Here is a 22,137-nt window from a genome sequence, read left to right as displayed (position 1 = left end):
TGGCTACTTATTTTCTAGAAGGAAATTTGTCAGCAATATACTTGATATTCCAGTTTAATAAAACAAATCATTTTCCACTTAAAATGTTAATATATAAGGGTGGTAAAGATAATCCCACTGTTGCTGGGGTAAGAGTCACCAGTGCAAAGGAGTCTTTGACCTGTGTTTGCTAACAAATTAGCATAATTCTTTTTAAAATTTTTATAGCAACTCTGAATTTACTTCATGTCAAAAAAAAAAAAAAGTTATACATAACCCTGACCTAATCTTTATGAAGGCATTTCAAAAGTATTTTTCTTGTTACAATAACCACATTCAAAAGAAAAATAAACCTGGAGTTGTTTCTTTCAAAATGAACTGCAATAAAAACAAGAAGATCTCTTTTCTGATGGGATATCCACATATAAAAAGAGAGGTCTTTACAAAGGCTAAGAAATTGTTTAATATACTTTTCTATCTTATTAAAGAAGAATAATCTAGTAACTACAAGAGCTGGTAGATAGAAGAATTGTCAAAGAAAAATAATCTATAGTTACCCCAAACACAGGAAAACATATCACAGCATAATAAACAGAATGCTTATTATAGTTGTTGAATTTTATCATCATTTACAAACAGTTTTATTATCAGCTAAGAAAAATCATCCAAAGCAAAGATAAAATATAATAAATTTATTCCCATTTAGGAAAGAAAACTTAATTAATTCCCTTAAACAATTCCTTTCCAAGCCCTCAATTCAACAAAATAAATATTTTTGAGTACATACTATGTGCCTGCTATGTGCCAGACATTACATGCACACACACACACACACACACACACACACACACACACACACACACATAATCCAGATGGCCAGATAATTTTATATTTATATATACATATACATATATACATATACCTACACATATACACACATACACTATATATGTATAATATCCAATCTATCTCATTCTTCTCCTCACTGGCTTTCTTATCCTTCATAACTTTTAAAATATAAACTGATTCCCTCTCATTTTGATAAAAAAGCAAGTCCAATTATTTATCTAATTTTCTTTTATATTGATTTATTTATTTATTTTTGAGGAAGGAGAGAGAGGGGAAGGTAAAGAGGGAGCAATTCATCCAATTTATCACATTATTTCCCCCTCAAATTTATAATTATCTGGGCTACAGTAAATAACAGAAATTATTATAATACTCTCATTTAGTTCTTGTAAAAAATTATAGCAGGAAATGTCTTATAACCATTAATCTCAAGGCTTCAGGATTCATGTTAAATGAAGTCTAACCATATTGTTCACATTACGTTACTCTATTTTGGAATAATTTTTTTCATTTTATGTCTGTATATTAAAGCTATTAATATTTTCCAATAGAACAACTCAATTGAAAATATATCAAAATATAAAATAACTTTGGCCACATTGCCTACTACTAATTACAGTGTTGGTGCTACTGCAGCATTTCCTATTTGTAGAAATATGACAACACCAATGAGAAACAAGACTAAATATAAAAACCACACTAAAACAATCCTAATAAGTGAGAAACTGAAAAGCATTTTCATGTAAGGTAAAGATGTTTTCACTACACATAAAAATAAAATAAATTTAAATTAATTGAAAATATTGTTCTTCCTAAAGTTATAACTAATTTTTTCTTAGAAAAACTTCATAAGTAAATTTAAACATATGAAATTTATTATTTATTTTCAGTTTAGAAAATACATTTTTTATTTTAATAATATAATAATTATTTATTGTTTAGTAATTATTTAATATTATTGTTTAATAATAAAATAATTGTGTTTATAATGCTTTCAAGTTCTCATTATGAGATCGAAAATATTTAAAATATAACAAGGATACCATTCATAATCCTAAATTAAATAGTTTTTGAAAAAAGTTTGTTCAAAATTGACACTATTTCCTTAAATGAAGAGCAGCCTAAAGGTCATCGCAATATGGAGTTTTTAAAAATCTCCTATATTTTCCATTTATACTTCAAATGCAATATTTTCACAGATATTATATATATGTAGGTATACTTTTCAAAGCCAAAACTTTTTTAGTGTAGATATAAAAGTACTGACAACTATGAAATCACAATTTCCAAAGTTTTAGATAGTCTGCTACTACTCCAATAGTAAGCATAATTTTACAGTAATAGCTATTAAAAGTTATTGTGCAAACCCATTTATTCTCAACTAGAACAATAGGCAACTTTGACAAACCTATTCTGTCTCTTATATATTGCACAGATTTTTATTCCTTTTCTATTACCACAAATTAAAACTCTTATACTCAATATTACTTTTATAGGAGTTGTCTGGAAAATAATCAGTTAAATCTTCTGACTCCTAAAGGGAATATACGAGGAAACTTATGCCTTATTTTGTAACTAACTTTCAAAACTTCAATGTACATTTTTTTTTAATTTAGCAAATACAATTCCTCTTCGATAAATATTGTGCTGGTTATATCTTTTTCTGAAATGTGAGCCCATCTAAAAGGTTCAAAAACGTTTGGGAGTAAACTCCCCTGTGTATTTTGAGATTTTCTTTGTTAAAAAAAAACACAGGCCATACAGTTAGAGATAGGTTACACTTTAGTTATCATCTCACTTTGCCGATGAGAACACTGGAACTGGTGACATGAACTGCTCACTGAAGCCCACCCAACTGTATACTAGAACCCAGGCTCCAGACTCTTCGCCCATACCATTTCTCTTCAAATGTGGAATAATGCCAAACCACAACGCTAACTGGGTTACAAGCATAAACGAGCTTCTATTGGCAATAATTAATCTTTAAATTCAGTAAAGAAAACACATCATCTATTTCTCTTCTGACAACTGTTATTCAACAAGAAGTTTTTCTTTATACTCTGTCTATTCTCTGGTTAGTTGTATTCTGTCAATCTTTGACAATCAGAACAAATTTAAGAGTCAGACTCCTTTTTTTATAACTAGCATCCTAAGACCACATATATTATCTCTTAATTTAGAGGGGAAAATACATCTTCTTGGGCTTGATATTTATAAATATTACTGTTTGGTACAAGTGCTGGGGCAAAATAAAATATTTTTCTTCTCTCAAACCAAGAAAACTCAAACGTTTGTATCCATTCAAGATCTCCTAGCCTTTCACTTCAAACTGAATGATTTTATTTTATAGAAAATCATATTTCAATTTTTCACTCAATCAACTTCAAACAACTGAGAAAAGTAAATATCATTTATGCAGTCTGGATCACTCAACAGCACAAACAATGGAATACACCTCCTCTGCTTCCCTATACAAATATAGTGGACCTCTCTTAGGTCTCCTCTGTTTGTACCTCCCTACCTACCCAGTTTCTGTTACTCCTTGGTGTACCTGACTGAAAAGAACATCGATATCAATGTTCTGGCTCTAAAGTCCTAAAGAAAATAGGAGAGGTAGAGAATTACTAAAAGTATTCCTAAAGCATTCACATCTACAGGCTGTTACCTAACATAACAAGCCTTATGCTTGGATTCAAAACATTCCCATCACCTAAACAGCATGTCTGTTGTCAACTTACCTCTTAGCTGTTACTCTGCTTGTTGGTAACACAAAATGGTTCCTCTTCCACTGGCAAACTGGACAATTTAACCTTATTTTGTTAGAAGGTTTTCACCAAAATTAATGAGATGTTCTTATATGAAGAGGAAACAGCAAATTTTAACAACAAAACTAGGTTTATTTATAGAGACATAACTGATTGAAAAAAAATCCTTCTGTACTGAGACATGATGTACGTGATCTCACCTTATGGGGAGTTTTTAGAAAATTCACTTTAGCTGTGGGTTATATAAATATTTCTGTAAAATTCTATTTAAGGAAGTTAAGAATTTATTGTACTTCATTTTAACTCAAAAATAACCTATATTTTCTAACTAATTTTAGCAAGCAGTTCCCAAATGTGAAATAGATGCTTTAGTTAATAAACATTTGAGTGTAGTTCTTTTAAATTAACAGTCTCCACATACAAAGGAGTAAATTCATCTCTTCAATTTATTGACCATCTATTCAATCCTAGCAGTCCTATGTATGTATGTAGTTTTTCATAGTTTAGAAAACACTTCCATATATATTACTGAATTTATATGCTGTGACAACTAGAAAACCAACATAATTCTTGCTTTTACCCATTTTCGTAAAAAAAAAAAGGCATAGAACAGATAAATATAGGGCAATGATTAGGAGAGAATACTTTTAAATGGGAAGTAGGTCAATAGAATGAATAGGAGAAATCTGAAAAACTGATTTTTATAGACTCTGATTATTCAAATTTCCAATTTAACCCATTTATCCAGATTATTTAGATGAACAAATTGGAATTTCAGGCAGGACCATTTCAATTTTCCCCTTCCATAGGGAGTTTCCTAACATAGGTTTAAATCCTGCCAGCCACAGATCTGCTCTATATTTACAGAGGCACTTTGATTTGTTAGTCATCTATGCCTAATTTCTTCATTATCTGCCATCAATGTTAGCTTCTCTCACATGGCTCAAATGGTACCTAAGCACACTACTTATACACAGTAGATACAAAAATAAATGTTTTTTGATTTGACTATTAATATAATTATTTTATAGAAGAAAAATGGTCTGGTTCTTCTTACACAGGAAAACAAACATGTCTGGTTCTTAAACATCAGTTAAAACAAAGCAAATGGAACGGCAGTCCCCAACCTTTTTGGCACCAGGAACTGGTTTCAAGGAAGACAATTTTTCCAAGGATGGGGGTTGGGGGAGAAGGTTGGGATGTTGGAGAGGCAGTGGAGCTCTGCGGCCTGGTCAGCATGACCTATGGCGTAAGGGCTGGGAACCACAGATATGGAAGACAGAATAGAAAATATCAAGCTGTAAGGAGGTCTTCAGCTATAGCTCAGAGGACTCTGTGATGCTCTTTGTGCTATACTGTTTAAATCACTGACTTTAACAAGGATACCACTGATGTACTAATCAAATTTGATTGTGACATAAACCTGAGATGAATAATTTTTTATGGTGATATGTCATAAACAGAATCCAAAAGTGTTCAGACAAGCTGACACAATAGGCCCAAACCAAAATGAGCATGTTTCAGAGAGGCAAATGCAAATATCTATATTTACTGTCCAATTGTAGGTCAGCAGATATGTACCATTATGGATTTTAATTGAATTTAAGCTCAATAAGAACTCACAATGATTCATATTTGATAAATGATAACCCAAACAATAACTGGCTCTGAAGGTAGATTCACATAATCTTAGCTGATAGGCCCACTTCTATGCACTGGTCAGAAGTATCATATTCAGTTATCATCATAGCTCTGGAAGGGAACTAGATAAAATGGAATACAGTCAGGAGACAGAAATGAGTGGAGAATTTGAATAAGAATCATAACATTAGTAAAATAATAGTTATTAACATTTATTGAATAATTATTATATGTTGTGCATTATGCTATGAGGTTAACATAGATTACCTCAAATTTTACAAAACTCTAGAAAGCAGGAATTGTTATCTATCCTCACTTTACAGAGAAGAACATTGAGGACTTCAGGCAGTCTACTTTCAGAGCCTGAACTCTTGGCCACCTGTTCACCTACCTGTCTATCCCATTATCATGACCCTGACTGCATGCTGGGCACTGGAGCATTGGACACCAAAGTGAATGAGACAATTAAGTTTATGCCCTTAAATAACTTACATTCAATGAAAGAGACAGATTTTTTAAAGTAAACAAGTAATTGATATAATGAAAAATTACAGTAAGTTACATGAAGGAAAGAAACAAGGTACTATGAGAGAGTAACAGAGGTGGAATATATGTTAGGAAAGTAGAGATATTGAAGTGCAAACCAAAAGAAAGAGAAAGAGCTGGTTAAGCAAAGAAAGAGTGGGGAAGATAGAAGGTACACATATACCTACTTACATACAAGGTAGATGTTTGTCCAAAGGCCCTGGCATGTCTGAGAAATTAAAGGAAAACCACGGAGGCTCCCGTGAAGAGAAACAGAGGAAGAGTGGGTGAGAGAGGGTGGAAAGACAGGCAGTGGGCAGATCATACAGGGCCTTGTAAACTATGGAAAGGAGTTTGGATTTGCGTTTCTAAATACAAAGGGGGAAGCCATTCCGAGTTGTTGAATGGAAGAACAGTGCAATTCAATTCACATTTTGCTTTTGCAAACGTGTCACGTATGGACTAAAGAGGACATACCTCCATGAAGCTAATATTGTGCTGAGGGAAGACAGAGTATAAACAAAGTAAATGAGCAAAATATGGAGTAAAATAAAGCAGAAAAGGGATAGGGAATACTGGGGAAATGGTGTACGATTTAAAACAAAGTACTCAGGGAAGGGTTGACAGAGGAGATGATATTTGAGTGATGACTTGCAAGCATTAATCTAGTGATCCACGAGGATACTCTGGGCAACTGTGTTCCAAACAAAGAGAACAGCAAGTCCAAAGGCCCAGAAGTGGGAGAGTAGCTGAGGTGTTTGAGAACCCCCAAGCAAGCCAGTGTAGCCAGAGCAGAGTGATGGCGGGGAGAGCTGGGAGGTGAGGGCAAGGAGGTAACAGCAGGGCCAGACTGTTTAGCACCTTGCAAATCACTGTAAGGACCTTGCTTTTGACCTTGAATGAGGAAAGAACCACTGGATGGTTTCGCTCAGAAGAGTGACAAGCTCTGACCTGAGTTTAATAGGATCCTCGTGGCTCTTATGCTGTGAAGGGGCAAGGGAGGCCACTTAAGAGACTGTTGCACTAACACAGTGACGAACTTGAACTCAATGGTATCAGTGGATATACATGAAAAAGATATATGGAGAGCAAATAAGCACCTGAAAAGCTATTTAATATCATTCATCACTAGGGGCATGAAAATTAAAACCACAATGAGATACCATTACACACTTATTAGAATGGCTAAATATAAAAAACACTCATCAAACATTTTCAATAAATATATTTGCTAAAATATGAATACCATTACACAAGAAGTTATTGTCATCTTGACTGTAAAACTTTCTGCCTGACATAGCACAACAAAGATTAAACTAGGAGTTAGAACTGTCATCTAATTTAGGTACTGTTACTAATTGTTTAAAGCTCATTTTTTAGTTCACTATGCACTCATTCACTCATTCATTGAATCAACAGATAAATATTTGGGATAGGCCTTCTCTGTTCTGAGGACTGGAGATGCAATGAAGAGTAAGAATGGACCCCTTGACTTCAAGTCCTTTACAGCCACTTCTGGGAGGTAAATTCAGTGTTCTGGGGCTCTGTCTTTCCTTCCTCATCTGCCCCACCTCCTTTTGCCCTCAAGATATGCATGAAACAGTACCTTGGCTGATTCTGTCCCTTTGCTTCCCTCTCTCTGTTCCCTCCAGACTAAGTTAAAATATGATTTTTATTACGGTAGAGTATTTTTTCTAAATGTACAGCTTTATTGACACAATTCACACACCACAAAATTCATCCATTTAAAGTATATAATTGAATGGTTTTTAGTATAATCAACCATCACAATCAATTTGAGAACATTTTATCACTCCAAAAGAAACCTTGTACCCATTAGCAGTCACTCCCATTTGCCCCCAACCCCTTCAGCCCCAAGGAAATCATTAATGTTTCTGTTTTGATAGATTTGCTGATTCTGGATGTTACATATAAATAAGAGAATCATGCAATATGTGGCCTTTTGTGACTGGCCTCTTTTGCCTAGCATACTGTTTTCAAGGTTCATCTATGCTGTAGTATGTATCAGGACTTCATTTTTATTGCCATCTATTATACACACACACACACACAGACACACACATGCACATTATTTTATCCATTCATCAGTTGATAGACATTTGGGTTAGTTACCAGTTTTTGGCTCTTATGAATAGTGCTGCTATGAAAATTCTTGTACAGGTTTTTTGTGTGGGCATGTTTTCATTTATCTTGGGTGTATACCTAAGAGTGGAATTGCTAGGATGATATAATTCAATGTTGAACATTTTGAGAAATTGCCTGTTTTCCAAACTGTACTACTTTACAAGGTTACCAGCAATCTATGGAGGTTCCAATTTCTGCACATCCTCGGTAACACTTGTTATTATCCATCTTTTTGATTATAGTCATTCTAGCAGGTGTGAAGTGGTATTTCATTTTGATTTCAGTTTGCATTTCCCTGATAGCCAATGATACTGAGCATATTTTTATGTGCTTATTCACCATTTGTATATCTTCTTTGAAAAAATGTCTATTCAGATATTTTCCCATTTTAAAATTGAAGTGTCTTTTTACTATTAATTTTTTTTAATTTTTTTTTATTTTGGCATATTATGGGGGTACAGATTTTAAGGTTTCAATAAATGCCCATTTCCCCCCCTCCCCCCAAAAGTCTGAGTCTCCATCATGACCATCCCCCAGATGGTGCACATCTCACTCATTATGTATGTATATACCCGCCCCCCTCCCCCCTCCCACCTGCCCAACACCCTATTACTGTAGTACCTATATGTCCACTTAGGTGCTACTCAGTTAATACCAGTTTGCTGGAGAATATATCTGGCGCTTGTTTTTCCATTCTTGGGACATTTCACTTAGTAGCATGGGTTCCAGCTCTAACCAGGAAAATACAAGATGTGCTATATCACCATTGTTTCTTAGAGCTGAATAGTACTCCATGGTATACATATACCACATTTTATTAATCCATTCTTGGATTGATGGGCACTTGGGCTGTTTCCACAGCCTTGCAATTATGAATTGTGCTTCAGTGGTAGAATTCTCGCCTGCTACTATTAATTTTTTTTTCAAGACAAGGTCTCCCTCTGTTGCCTAGGCTAGAGTGCAGCAGTGTCATCATAGGTCACTACACCTCAAACTCCTGGGGTCAAGCGATCCTCCTGCCTCAGCCTTCTAAGGTAGCTAGGACTACAGGTGTGCACTACCACGCGCTGCTAATTTTTCTATTTTTTGTAGAGATGGGGTCTCACTCAGGCTGGTCTTGAACTAGCCTCAAGTGATCCTCCTGCCTCAGCCTCCCAAAGTGCTAGGATTACAGGCATGAGCCACTGAGCTCGGACTTTTTACTATTAAATTTTAAGTGTATTTTTTATGTCCTAGATACAAGTCCCTTATCAGATACATGACTTACAAAAATTTTTCTCCCATTCTGTGGGCTTTTTTTTTTTTCCCCAAGACAAGGTCTTGCTATGTTGCCTGGGCTAGAGTGCAGTGGCTCACTGCAACCTCAAACTCCTGGGTTTAAGTGATCCCGCTGCCTCAGCCTCCCAAGTAGCTGGTACTACAGGCATGCGCCAACATGCTTGGCTAATTTTTTCTATTTTTGATAGAGATGGGGGTCTCACTCTTGCTCAGGCTGGTCTTGAATGCCTGAGCTTAAGCAATCCTCCCGCTTCGGCCCGCCAGAGTGCTAGGATTACAGGCATCAGTTACCACACCCAGCCCCCATGGGTTGTCTTTTTACTTTCTTGGTATTGTTCTTTGAAGCTTAAAAGTTTTTAATTCTGATGATGTTCAATTTATATTTTTTTTCTATTGTTCCTTGTGTTTTTGGTGTCATATCTAAGAAAGCATTACCTAATCCAAGATCATGAAGATTTATGCCTATGTTTTCTTCTAAGAGCTTTAGAAGTTCAGCTCTTACATTTAGGTCTTTCACCCATGTTGAGTTCATTTTTTGTCTATAGTATAAGTTAGAAACCCAATGTTATTCTTTTGTATGTGGGTGTCCCGTTTTCCCAGCACCATTTGTTGAAAAGACTGTTCTTTCCCTATTGAATTTTCTTACCATCCTTGTTGAAAATCAACTGACTGTAAATGTGTAGAATCTTTTTGGACCTTCTCCCACCATAGTAGGTCACTCCCTCCTACCACTGAGCCCTCATCACATTTAACTTCCTTACCAGACTATATGAGCTGTAAGACCAGTAAATATATTTTATTTTTTATTGCAACCTTTGTGCTCATTTTGTTTATGACACATAATATGTTATCAATAACTATTAGCTAAATAAATATATGCATAGAAATAAAGTGATTACTCTCAGCTCACTCACAGTCTACCTACAAAATGAAAGTGGAGGACTTAAGTCATTAAAGTCTTTTTGGCTCTTGGTGCCCACCAAGCAATTGCTTTTTATTACATATAAGCCCCTCCCTTTGATCCTCCATATGTGGCCATTGAAATTAGAGAGACTATAGATAAAAGTTGTCTTCATAAATTGTATTGCCATGTGTTTAAAAAGCATCATCTGAAAAATTCCAAGCTACATGAAGTTATTCTTAACAATTAGCAATGGTTATAAGGGAGAAGAGGGTTATCATACCAATCACAGTTTTTAAAAAACATTATCGTGGTTCCCTTCTGAAAATACTGATGCATTATACTGATGGATCTGTGATCTTGTTTGCCTCCTCTGAGTTATGGTTTAATGTGTGGCTGTGTAAATAGAGGCAAAAGCCCAATTCTTCTTAGTGTAAATGCCTTTAAAATGTATTCTAAAATATTTTCCATTTTCTCTTTCTATAATACTTTTCTCTTCCTCTACTCTTCTTTTCTCCTATTGTTTTTATAGCTAGGACAATTCTAGAATCCTTTTTGCTCTGCTGGCCACTGAAGTAAGCCTGAGGTATGCTAAATTCAGCATTTATATACTTCAGGCTCTGCTCCAGAAAAATCATCAGTAAGTCACACTCAGTTTATAAATTAGTAAGATATATAGAAAAATACAGATCCACATATAGATTTTAAAATATAGATATAAATAGATACTTGATCCATTCATTAGTCTGTGTTGACTCTTCCTTTAAAGTAAACCATGTTTGTTTCTTGTCCTTGTATGGCTTAAATCCTTGTACATACAGTGGACCTTCAGTAAATGAGGAAAGAAACATTGGGCCCCTGACAGTCTTATTATTCTATGATAAACCAAGTTGTAGAGACAAGTTGAAAATGATATCCTAAAATTTCTAATGCAAACTAGGATATGACAATCTCCTCTAAATATGAGTGAATTCAGATTTCTATGCAGAAAATTCTAAACAAGCTAAATAATAGTCCAATAGTAAAGGTATCACTTGCAATGATGGGACAATATTCAAGTAGAACAATTCTTCCTCTTCCATCTTCTTAAGATCTCCCTAAAAGTTTATTTTTACTTCTCCTTTTTCCTTGGCTGCTACTCTCTCTCTCTCTAAAAAAAAAGATACAAGCATTCTCTTTTATTTTAATGGGAACTTTCAATGACAGCTTGACTCATGAAGACAGGTTAATGCTACTTGCATGATTTATTACCATAGAGAAAGAGATGATATCAGAACTTCAGTTGTAAGTAAAAAGATTCTACTAAAAGAAGTATTTTCTATTCTCCTAGGGAACTACAGAAATTCTCAGGATAGCAGAAGGCAGGCCAGAAATAAAGACCCTGCAGCTTTCTTGTCTTTTCCCTAAATGTTATTATAGTACAGCTAATCCACTTAAGTACAGATGTTAAAAAGGGTTAAATTAACTTGACCATCTGTTAAGAAGAGTTATATGAAAATCTAAACACCTTGCAACTTATTAACAATCACGACCAGCCTAGAGTTATATCTAGAATAGCTGTCTAGGGCAGTCTGCCCCACACTGGACTCCAGTGAAGGCCAGAGAAATATGCTAGAGATCTGTGAAATCTCTTACAAGAATTTAAAATTTTTTAGTTTTTATTTTGATGATTTAATAAAAAACCTCCAAAATCAAAAACGTAATATGATCATATTACAGGTCACCTGTGTCCCAAAGTGCCACAGCATTTCATTCCATAGCTGCATTTATGAGGGAACCAAGCAGAAACAGAAAGTGAAAGCATTAACTATTAATGCGTGTTTCTCAAACAGGAATCCGCCAATGTATTCCCAATGATCATGAGTTCACACACAGAAGAAACTCTGGCCAAGGATATTTAATTTCACAGGTTTTGTAAAAGCTTGCTACTCCCCCAAAATACTACCTTTGACAGTTTGCTGGTGCCTAAAATCTTTCCAATAGAACTGAAATTTTAATTCAGAGTGGGGCTTTAATCCTTATTGCAAATTAAATGCTGTCTGTCCTATAATTAAATTCAGCTGTTTAAAAGGCTAGACATTTTATTGTTCTATCACTAATCATAATGAAAATATCTAAAATTGCTGATGACACTAAAAATTCATTTTTATAATCTTAACATTAGTGTCATTTTTATAAAATGGAAGTGAATAACTAGAAGATATGGAATGAAACTTGAAATTCCATATACTTTTTATTGCTTTTATAATACTTAAAATTAAGTATTCAGAATTAAGAGGGGCAGAGAAATATTCCCTATGTTTTGAGAAATACAAGAATTTAGAGCTAGAGAAAATCTTAACTATCACTTCTCCAAGCCTCTCACTGCACGGGAAAGAAACTGAGGATCCGAGAGGTTTGCTCAGGAAATAAGCTGAAAAGCCAAATCAAGAAGTTGAGTCTTTGCACTCACAGTTCTTAGGTAAAGTAGTATCCTGTATGTTCTGTGTTCCACCTTTCACCACAAGTCATGTGATAATCTTCCATAAATCAGTAAGATAACTGTAAATTGTTTATGTCTAGGAGACTAATCTTACTTGAATCTAACACTATTAATAAAGTAATATTTTATCCCACCTTATCTGAAATTTGAAAATCTTGAAATTTTTCCATTACATAGAAAATACTACAAAGGAAATGAAAAACATATGCAAACATTCCCAAAATATGACTTCTGTGCCTGACTGCAGGGCATGCAGTATGTTATAAGTAGGCAATTATACTGGGATTCTGAGTGTTACAGAAGCTCATTTTCTATGGGCAGTCTACTATAATAGAGAAGTGGCACTTGAAATATTGAGGTCAGTTATATAAAAATGCTATGGAATCAAAATACACATATGCTGAATGTATCCTCCTTTCTCATCCCTATTCCTTTGTTCAAACTGCCATGTTGGACCTTCTAACCAAATGCCTTCCTCTCCTATCTGTGCTGGGCAACATCCTACCCATCCTGTAAGAATGTCATCTTTCCCTCTTCTAAATCTCCACACTTTTGTAGTTTGCTGATAGTTACTATGTTCTCTTTGACATATGTTTATTTGCATACATGTCTTACATACTCCCTTTTGACAAAAATTCATTGTAGGTCAGTGTGGTGACACAATATATGGTTATTGAATTAAAGCAACAAGTTCAGGACAAAATAGTGGCTGTTTTCTTCCAAAATCTGACAAACTATCATTTTCCTTTAAAAGTATATGTAAATAGCCATATTAAACTGATCACTATGAAGAATAAGGAGCAACACAGAAAACTGCTTACATAATGTTAAGTGAAAAAAGCCAAAATTATATCTAGACTATTTTTATTACTTGCAAATATTATATATGCATATGGACAAAAAGTGGAAGGTAAAACAGAATAATGAAAACAATTTGCTCTATTGGGTGATGGAATTATTGGCTTCTGCTAATGTGCTTATGTTTATACAATAAACATTGTTAAAAAGTATATACACATTTAGTAATAGTCATACTGGATATTGGTACTAATATTTCTGGACTATTAAAAAAAGCATATGTAGCTGTCTTATGTTTAATGCCTCTCAGTTTGCTAGCCTGCATGGACATGTTCAAAGAGCTGCTTCTACTTGGTAGCTTCCAGAACTGCAGACATGGTACCTGTGAAGACACTTTGCAAGGCTGGCAGGTTGGCCTGGTGAGTCAACATTTAGAGTCAAAATAAGCATACAAAAAATTTTGAAAGAACCAAAATATATATCGTTTCCTGAAAATGAAAATACAGAAAAAATATATTTCTTTAGGACTAGTAGCAGATGAGCCTTATGAGTTTTTTAAAACACAAAAATATTCTTGAATTCCATTTACAGTTTTATATTCCTATCCAAATGCAAACATGTATTTCTAAATGTTTATCCCATAAGGCATATTATTTCTAAGAGAGCTTCTTTTATTTCTTATTTGTACCCTTAACTTTTAAATAGCCCTAAATTGCTATTTTCAGATATATTGCTTCTGCTTACACATTTGATTTTTTAAAATAATTATGGTGAATAGCATTATCATCTTTGTTGGAAAATCAAATGACAAGTAAAAATTAATAGGCTCTTTTTTGAGCATATGAATTTAATTCACAGTGTTTCTATGAATGAAGTATATATATATATGCATTTATATATATATATGTATACATATATACTGCCACAGAAAACAACTGCCCAAATCATTAGCAAAGTCACTAAATGCTAAATGCCCCAAGGATCTGTGACTTGGTATTATTCACTGGACTAGTTTGGAACTGTTCCTTTATGCCAAAATATTGAATTTACTTCTTACTGTTAATTTTGTGACTTTATCAATATAATGAAGATTTAAAATGAAGAACATAATTTGGTGTGGTGTTTTAGAAAAATAATAAGTTCAATCAATAACTTAAGACTTATTAAATGGGGATATTTTAAATTATTCACATAATCCAGTAAATCTTATTTGTCCCATCCAAGCATCGCCCAAAACAAGAACAAAAGAGGCTGATTTATTAGACATATGCAAGGCTGAAGAATTTTCTCAGAATTCTTGGTTAGGCTGTGATAAGAACACAAATTTATCTAAGTATGCTGAACAATGCTTTAGGGCATACTTAGAGAAGAGACTATAAAAAAAGCTTTATTGCATCACACACATGGAACCAGATTCTCCCTCTCATGGGCTGTAGCCAGCATGAAGTTCACACTACATTAATTTGCACTTGTCGATATGCTGCTTTGCAAGTATTCTTAAGGCATGTTCAAATGTGTACTCTGACTCCTCAACTAGAATATAAACTCCCTAAGGGCAGGACCTGGGTCTTCTAGTTATTACCCCCACAGTGTCTAATATGCTGGTCTGGGAAGCCAACCCCTTAGAAACTGCTGCTGTCGTAGTGGGGAGCAGGGACAGGAAAGTGCTAAGCCTACAGCACTGAAAGAGGGTGTGAAGAATACTGGAGAGCAACTCTGTCATCACCAGGACCAAGTGATTACATGTGCCAAAGGCGTGCCTAAATGGCCCCTCTCCCAGTCATTTTTTAGAGAAAGAAGTGAGACTGCAGGTGGTAGTTGGATTAGTCTCTGAAGTTTGGCTCTTGAGAAGTCATCTATTATCTTAGCATATTCCCCAAAAGCCTTCTGAAGAGAGCACAAAGCTTTACAGATATAAAGCAGAGAATAGAACTGAACAGGATTTTACTTTAATCTGTAGGTGCTAGGTTTCAAGTAGAAAAGACTAACACTGCTGTTATCCACTTTCAACAGATACAATGCTGTATTTCTAGGACGTTTCCAAAATCAAATAGAAGACAGAGGACCTCAGAGGTCCATTAGCTGGGTCTTTAGGTAAATCATACCGATGCCACTATTTTAAACTAAAAATTTCAGGGAAAAAGTGCCATGGCCTGTTGCAGCAATCTATTTCAATTTTCTTACTGTCAGAAAATTCTCATTTCAGGCTATTGTGATTTCTAGTTCTTGTAATTAAATCGCTTTGTTCTTGTTCTTTCCATATTGAAGATTCAAATTAGGTGTTTAACTTTCTCCTTGAACTAATCTGTCAAATCCTTGAAGACAGAAAAGCAATATTTCAGTCTTCTCTAAGTAAAAAAGGTACAATTATTCAAAACTTTTCTTTACTGCTTTTATATTTCTCTGGCATTAAACAGGACAGACTTTTAGGACTTGCAAGCCTTCCTTTCATATTTACACAAAGCCATACAAAATAGATACACTCCTTCCAACAGTCTAATCAAGTCAATTGAATTTAGGAAATAATTCCTGCTTTGATATACTCCATGCTTAATGTTAGTAGTCAAGTGCTGAATCATACTGCTGTAGATATGAGCAACCCTCAAATCTTTTTTTGCCTTAATTTTTCTAGCCAAAATTTTCTGATCTATTGCTTTTGTATATGTGCCCCACCCTAAATGTTTGTTTAGATTACTTCATTAAGGTCATTTTGAATTTCAATGCTTTCTGCTAGACAGTAGCCATAACTTCAAAGTTATAACTTACACAATACTGGTAAGAAAAGCTTTCTGTATTAGTCTTCTGATCTCTGAAAAATAAAATTGGTTCCAACCTAAAAACAAAATTGTAAATATAAAATAACACTGTATTTATACTCTCATCCCAGCCATCATCATTATTATTATTATTATTATGCCATGTACCACTAATAAAACAATGACATGATAGCCAGTGATGTCTCACTTGGCAATGCCATTAGATGATTAAGAGACCAAGGATGTGGCACTTTTGTTGTACTGCAAAATACTCAAAAACCATTACATTATAATTGAAAATTGATGGGTCTTTAAACACAAAGCTGTCCATTCCAGTAAGGCAGAGGAAACTTTAAAAATACAGTTGTATTTCTACACACTGGGTAGTGTCTGGCAAACTTTTTCTATAGAGTCAGATGGTAAAGATTTTAGGTTTTGTGGGTTATATGATCTCTGCCACGACTCCTCAACTCTGCTGTTGTTAACAGGAAAGCAGCAGTAGGCAATATATAAACAAATGGGTATGGCTGTGTTCTAATAAAACTTTATTTGCCAGATTTGGCCCATGGACTATAGTTGGCTAACCCTCTTTTACGGATATAGGGTACATGGGCACATTAAATATGCCTCCATATCTATATATGTAAGTGGGAGTATATATGCGTATTAGCACAGCAAATCTCTGTTTGCCTGTCCCCATAGTCATGGCAGTTTCACAGGCACATGATCAGTGGAGTCACACAGGTGGTATTTAGAAGGGTCCTGCACTTAAAACTTAAAGCTCTATGGTCAATGTCATGAAATTCTTAATGATTCTATCTTGGAATTTGTGTTTTGTAAGTACAGTCTGAGGGACCCATGAAGCTTGTTGTTGTCTTTCCACTGCCTCACTGCAGGCTTGGAGAAGTTCTCAGAAATGGGTTCCCCTCCAGTTTCCTCGTTCCTGACCCTGCCTTGCTACTGTTGCTGCCTTCCACCCAGGGTGGGACCAGGTCATGTCAACAGGAGAGGTGTGTGTTCTGCTGTTGTCCTTTGCTTCAGGCAGGATCCTGGATGTGAGTCTAGGGAAGGTTGGGTTGATTGTACTTATCCCTGGCCTCTCAGGGCAGGACACAGGAGGTGACCATCCCTGCCTCAAGCTGGCAGCACCACAGCACATTCAGTGGACTCAGTGTGGAGCCTCTTGTCCTCCCTGATCCAAGTACCAAGTGTGTTCCGTTGTGGAGGTTGCAATCTCTTGGGGATTGCCTGTCTGACTGCTTTGGGATGGGGGAGAATGATCCCCCTACTTCATGCTGGGGCATAGTATGTGCCCCCCCCCCAGTCATGGGGCACCTGTGGGATCTGCACTCCCCCATAAATATGCATGTGCTGGAAGAGGCCTGACACCAAAAAGCAAATAAAAAACATTACAACCCATCTGGGGTAGTGGGGACAGCCAGACAGACTGAGGAAGGAAAAAGTTTTATATTTTAGGACCTTTAACATCATTTCTTTCCTGATTTCTGAACAAAGAGTCTCATATTTTCATTTTGCCCTGGGCCCTGATCAAAGGTTAGGGGCTATGAAGAATTATCTTCTGAGATTAGTCTACCAAAATGGGGGTTGACAAAGAAAATGCCACTTATGCATCAGTCATTTTTGGTTGGTTAATCCTTGTAATGCCAGGGCTTCCTGCAGCATTTCTAAATCTTAAATATAAGGCTCTGACATTAATTATGCATTTGGGGTTTCAGATTCTAAGGAGGTCCTTTTGGGATATAATGATCGGGAATGCTGCATGGTAGCCACTTCCCTCAAATAATTTGCTACAGGATTAATTCATATTTCTTTAGAATGGTGATGAGGTATTTTATGCATATAAAGCACAATCAAAACATTGCATATGAAATTTAATAGACAACAACAAAGGAAGATGAAATTTCACTAAGATTTCCCTTTATTTCCTATTAAAAAGAGTAATGTCAGAGCATTTTAATATACAAAAACATATCTGTTTTTCTGATTTGAATAAGCCAACAGTAAAACAAAGGTTTTTGAGACAAAGAAATTTGAATATAGGCTAGGCATCTGTGATGTTAAAGAATTATCGTTAATATTGTTAGGTATGATAATGACATAGTAATTGCATAAAAATATCCCTCATGGATCCACATGGGTATTTATGGGTGAAATAATATAATGTCTGAAATTTTTTTTAAATAATTCTTCAAAAGGAGAAGCAGGAGTGGAGGAAGAAGACAGATAAGAAGAGGAAGAGGAAGATGAAGAAGAGAAGATGGAGAAGAAAAAGATGACAAAGAAGATATAGAGGGTGACAGCTGAAGACAGAGGAGTTGAGAGGGAAAAAATGTGATAGATGGAATGGGATTGGCAAAATGATGAACATAGGTGATAGAAATGTGGGGCTTCATGATAATATTCTCTTTATTCTCATGTATGTTTTTAAATTCCCATGATGGAGTGTGTGTGTGTGTGTATGTACCTACTGCCTACAAAAAAAATTAATAAAAATCAAGTCACAGATTTCACATTATCCTCCATTCCGAGTGCTTTTTTTTTTTTTCTTTTTTTTTTTTGGTGCAAGAAGCATCCTCTGAGGCTGACAGGAGTTCTCTAAACTGAAAAGATACAAAGGAGTTGATGGGAAGGATAATCCGCCCATCGGTTCTTGACACAGTATAAAGAAGAAAAGAAGAAAGTGGGTGGAAGAGACTGTCATTGTTACTCTCCTGACCTTCCCTTCTAATTATGCCAGAGTCAAGGCTCAGGTCATGGGGAAAATTATTTTGGTGGTCAACCATTTGCCCTATTTTGTATACATCAAAAAAGCTCTTGTTCTCACCACATTCCAATCTCACAGTTTCCCACCTACTTTAAAAATATATCAACTGGTCATATTAAATAAAATATGAATAAAATGGCTATATTATGAAGAACACCTTGTTTGCAAACCAAGAGATAACCTTCTTGTAATGCTGAATTTTTAAAGTGATATATAACACTTTAAAATTAATATACTTTATATTATTGTAGGCATTTCAGATAAATGCTCAACATGCCCAGCTTTTAAAAGTTAAATGTAAATTTCTCTCTTGAGTGCAGATGGTGGCCAAGCAAAGTAGCTCTTTGGTCTTACAGACAGAAGGTCAGGTCATGGCTGAAAGACCAAAGAACAATTGCTTCTTTGCTACTCCAAATCATCCATGGAATGAGACACCACTACTCTCTTTTCTGAAACTGTCTGTTCAATACAAAAGAGTTACAAAAAGTACCTATAAGATTTCCTCACATTCTGTCCAAGAAAAAATGGTAACAAGCACATCACATCACAAACATCTTGTAACTGCTCAGAGGTTTTATTCCTAAACTATGATCTCCTTAAAAAGTGCATCTCTATCTAAAAACTAATCACTAAAAATTATTATGATAATTATTAATGATTCACTGTTATAAGGAAATGTTTACAAATGAAAATTTCCTTTAAAATTTTGCAACTTTAGCTTCCATACAATTAGAGGTTAATTAAAATGAGATACAGTGCTAAAAGAAAAATATTGCAAATACTTCGAAACCAGTTCACTTACGAGTGATATTATACTCTACTTTTTTCTATAATTTTTTCCTCTAGAATATTATTATGGAATTTTAAATAATTCAGAGTCTCTTTCCTACTTTTTTTTTATAGTTAGTCCAAACTATTATGCTGGCAGAATGCTATAGAATAACATAAAAGGGATATAATAATGCTAGTGAGCATGCCAGTATGATACCTTTTTTAAAAAATTGTAATGTATCAGGAAAAGAAAGTTATCTGTGATTGACTTAGTAATGCAAGCCTTCAGTCCCTGATAGAAAGAATTTTCCATTCCACTATCAGGCACGCCCCCAACTGGATGAAATAAAATAGTTTCATTATTTGCACATGTTAATAATGAAAAATCTTCTAAAAATTTAAAACTTACTATAATGTTTTGAATATAGTGATACAAAAGCAAAATTTTACTTTGGCTGTCAGGATTTTAATTTAGTACTCAGGATTTCATTTATGACTTAAAAAACTTTTTGTACTAAATTTCATATTACTTTCATTTTCAATACTTTTTCCAATTGTCTTTGCATCATTTGTCATAAAGAGTTGAGTGGGTTGAAAGGGAAAATACGTTGGAAAATACAATAAAAAGCCTTGAACTAGAAATATATTTGAAAAAATATTTACTTGGAGTTACCTACTTCTAAATTCTAAAGTGATTTCTTTAAAATATTGACACTACAAATTCAGTGTTACTATTTTAATTGAATTAGAGTAAACAATCTGCTTTCACTGAAGATAGAGAATGCAAGCCTTCAAGGTCCTGTACTGTAAGGTAAAAATAGAAATATCAAAAGTCAGTCTATGGGGACTGCCACTCTAAAAACTTTATCCATGTTGTCAATTAAAACTGAAGTATCTACTTGATCTCAACAAATATATAAAACATCTGCTCAAACTGAAATTGAAGTAAGCAGCTTTTCTCCCCCAAACATTTCTAATGTCACTGTATTTAGGCTTCGTGAGCAAACGTATTCATGGTTATCTTAGTTAACACTGGTTTCACTCTGCCAACAATCAATTTGATTGACATATTTACATATCAACTCATCTCATCTTACGAATTTTAAACTTTTTCATTTAAAATTGGATTCAAGTTGGCATCTTTCAAGAACTTCATGTATGTATATTTTAGGTTCAAACTGTGCATTAGAACATTTTTTTTACTTTTGTAAGTAATAGATCCACATATCCAAATGTATATTTATGACCTGTCAGACTGGAATTTTATATGCATGCTGTTGTATTCTCACCACTTCATGTGAAAGGTGATAATTTTAGACAACTATAAATGAAATTCTTTTAATAGTATAAACTGGATCATTCCATTAGTTAGAAACAATATAATGAAAATAAGTAACTTAGGAATAAAACTACATTAACTTCAGAAAGAATGTCAGTTATACTTTTAATCGCAGCAGTTTTGCCTGTGTATCTCTTACCTGATCTTTAATTTCAAGATCCCTGTTAGTTTTTGCTCTGTACTCTCTGTGCTCCTTTTCTGCCTCATCCTTCTCCATTTGGGTTTTATTCAGCTGGTAGCGCATTTCTCCACACACCTGTTAGATTGTAAAAACTAGATCAATAGCTGCTGCAATCTACCAGGCAATGCCTACAATTAGATCTTTTGGTGCCCCCTGGAGGTAAGATAGATAAAATACAATAGAGCTTTTCTAAGAATGGCATTTTCCATTAGAATATTCAATTCAGCCAGTTAAGATTCGGAAGCAACATCAGGGATTATTGAGCCTAAGTCTCAAATTAGAGATAAGAAATGCATATAACTGAGAAATTTAAGTAATGTGCCCAAGATTATTTTATGTAAAATAATAGTTTCAATTGCATATTATCATCTAAATTTTAACCAAGTAAAAATAGTAATTAAAATATTAAGCTATGTTATTATTCATTCAAACTGCTATGGTTAAATGTTCACTCTACATTATAAAATTTCCCTTTAAGAATTTCATCAGATAAGCTTTTATTTAAGGTAATTTATGTAGGAATTTTCCTCTCGGCTAATAGACATGTTATCAATATTTAGGTTTATAATACCTACTATTTACTGTAAGTTTTATAGATAACATGACTCTTATCATGCACAATTCTATCTATGCAAGTTAAGGAAGATTTTTCTGGCAAAATTTATAGACTGGAACTAAGCATGCTCTGCACTTATAACTGTAACATTTAATATAAAAGGAAAATACGCTTTGAAGTGAAATAATTTTAATATATCATTAAATAATAAATATACATAGTATCATAAAAGGGATGTATATCATCCTTTGTACTTGACATTAAGAACTTTGTTTTATTTTATTTTTTCCAATCCAGGGCCACTACAGATATAGAAATACATTTGGAAAATGTAGTTAGCAGATAAATCTAAACAAGGAAAAATTATGGGCTTTTTGAGATAACAA

The 22,137-nt window shown here is 34.4% G+C and overlaps 1 protein-coding gene across 7 annotated transcripts in view; it reads right to left on the bottom strand.

Annotated features, from left to right (window-relative positions):
- Positions 1-22,137, bottom strand: part of SDCCAG8 (SHH signaling and ciliogenesis regulator SDCCAG8) — a 217,513-nt gene that overhangs the window by 133,780 nt on the left and 61,596 nt on the right. For all 7 annotated transcript variants that reach the window (XR_012913554.1, XR_012913555.1, XM_012751164.3 and 4 more), the window contains exon 12: positions 21,154-21,270. Coding sequence is in view for 5 of the 7 variants with exons in the window: in XM_012751164.3 (XP_012606618.2) it covers positions 21,154-21,270 (117 nt within the window). In the remaining 2 variants the exon portion in view is untranslated. The remainder of the gene's footprint in view (positions 1-21,153; positions 21,271-22,137) is intronic.

This window comes from Microcebus murinus, chromosome 19 (genome assembly GCF_040939455.1).
Source record: "Microcebus murinus isolate Inina chromosome 19, M.murinus_Inina_mat1.0, whole genome shotgun sequence".
NCBI lineage: Eukaryota > Metazoa > Chordata > Mammalia > Primates > Cheirogaleidae > Microcebus > Microcebus murinus.
The sequence above is the reverse complement of the archived record's forward strand: the minus strand, read 5'-3'. Positions and strand labels throughout refer to the sequence as shown.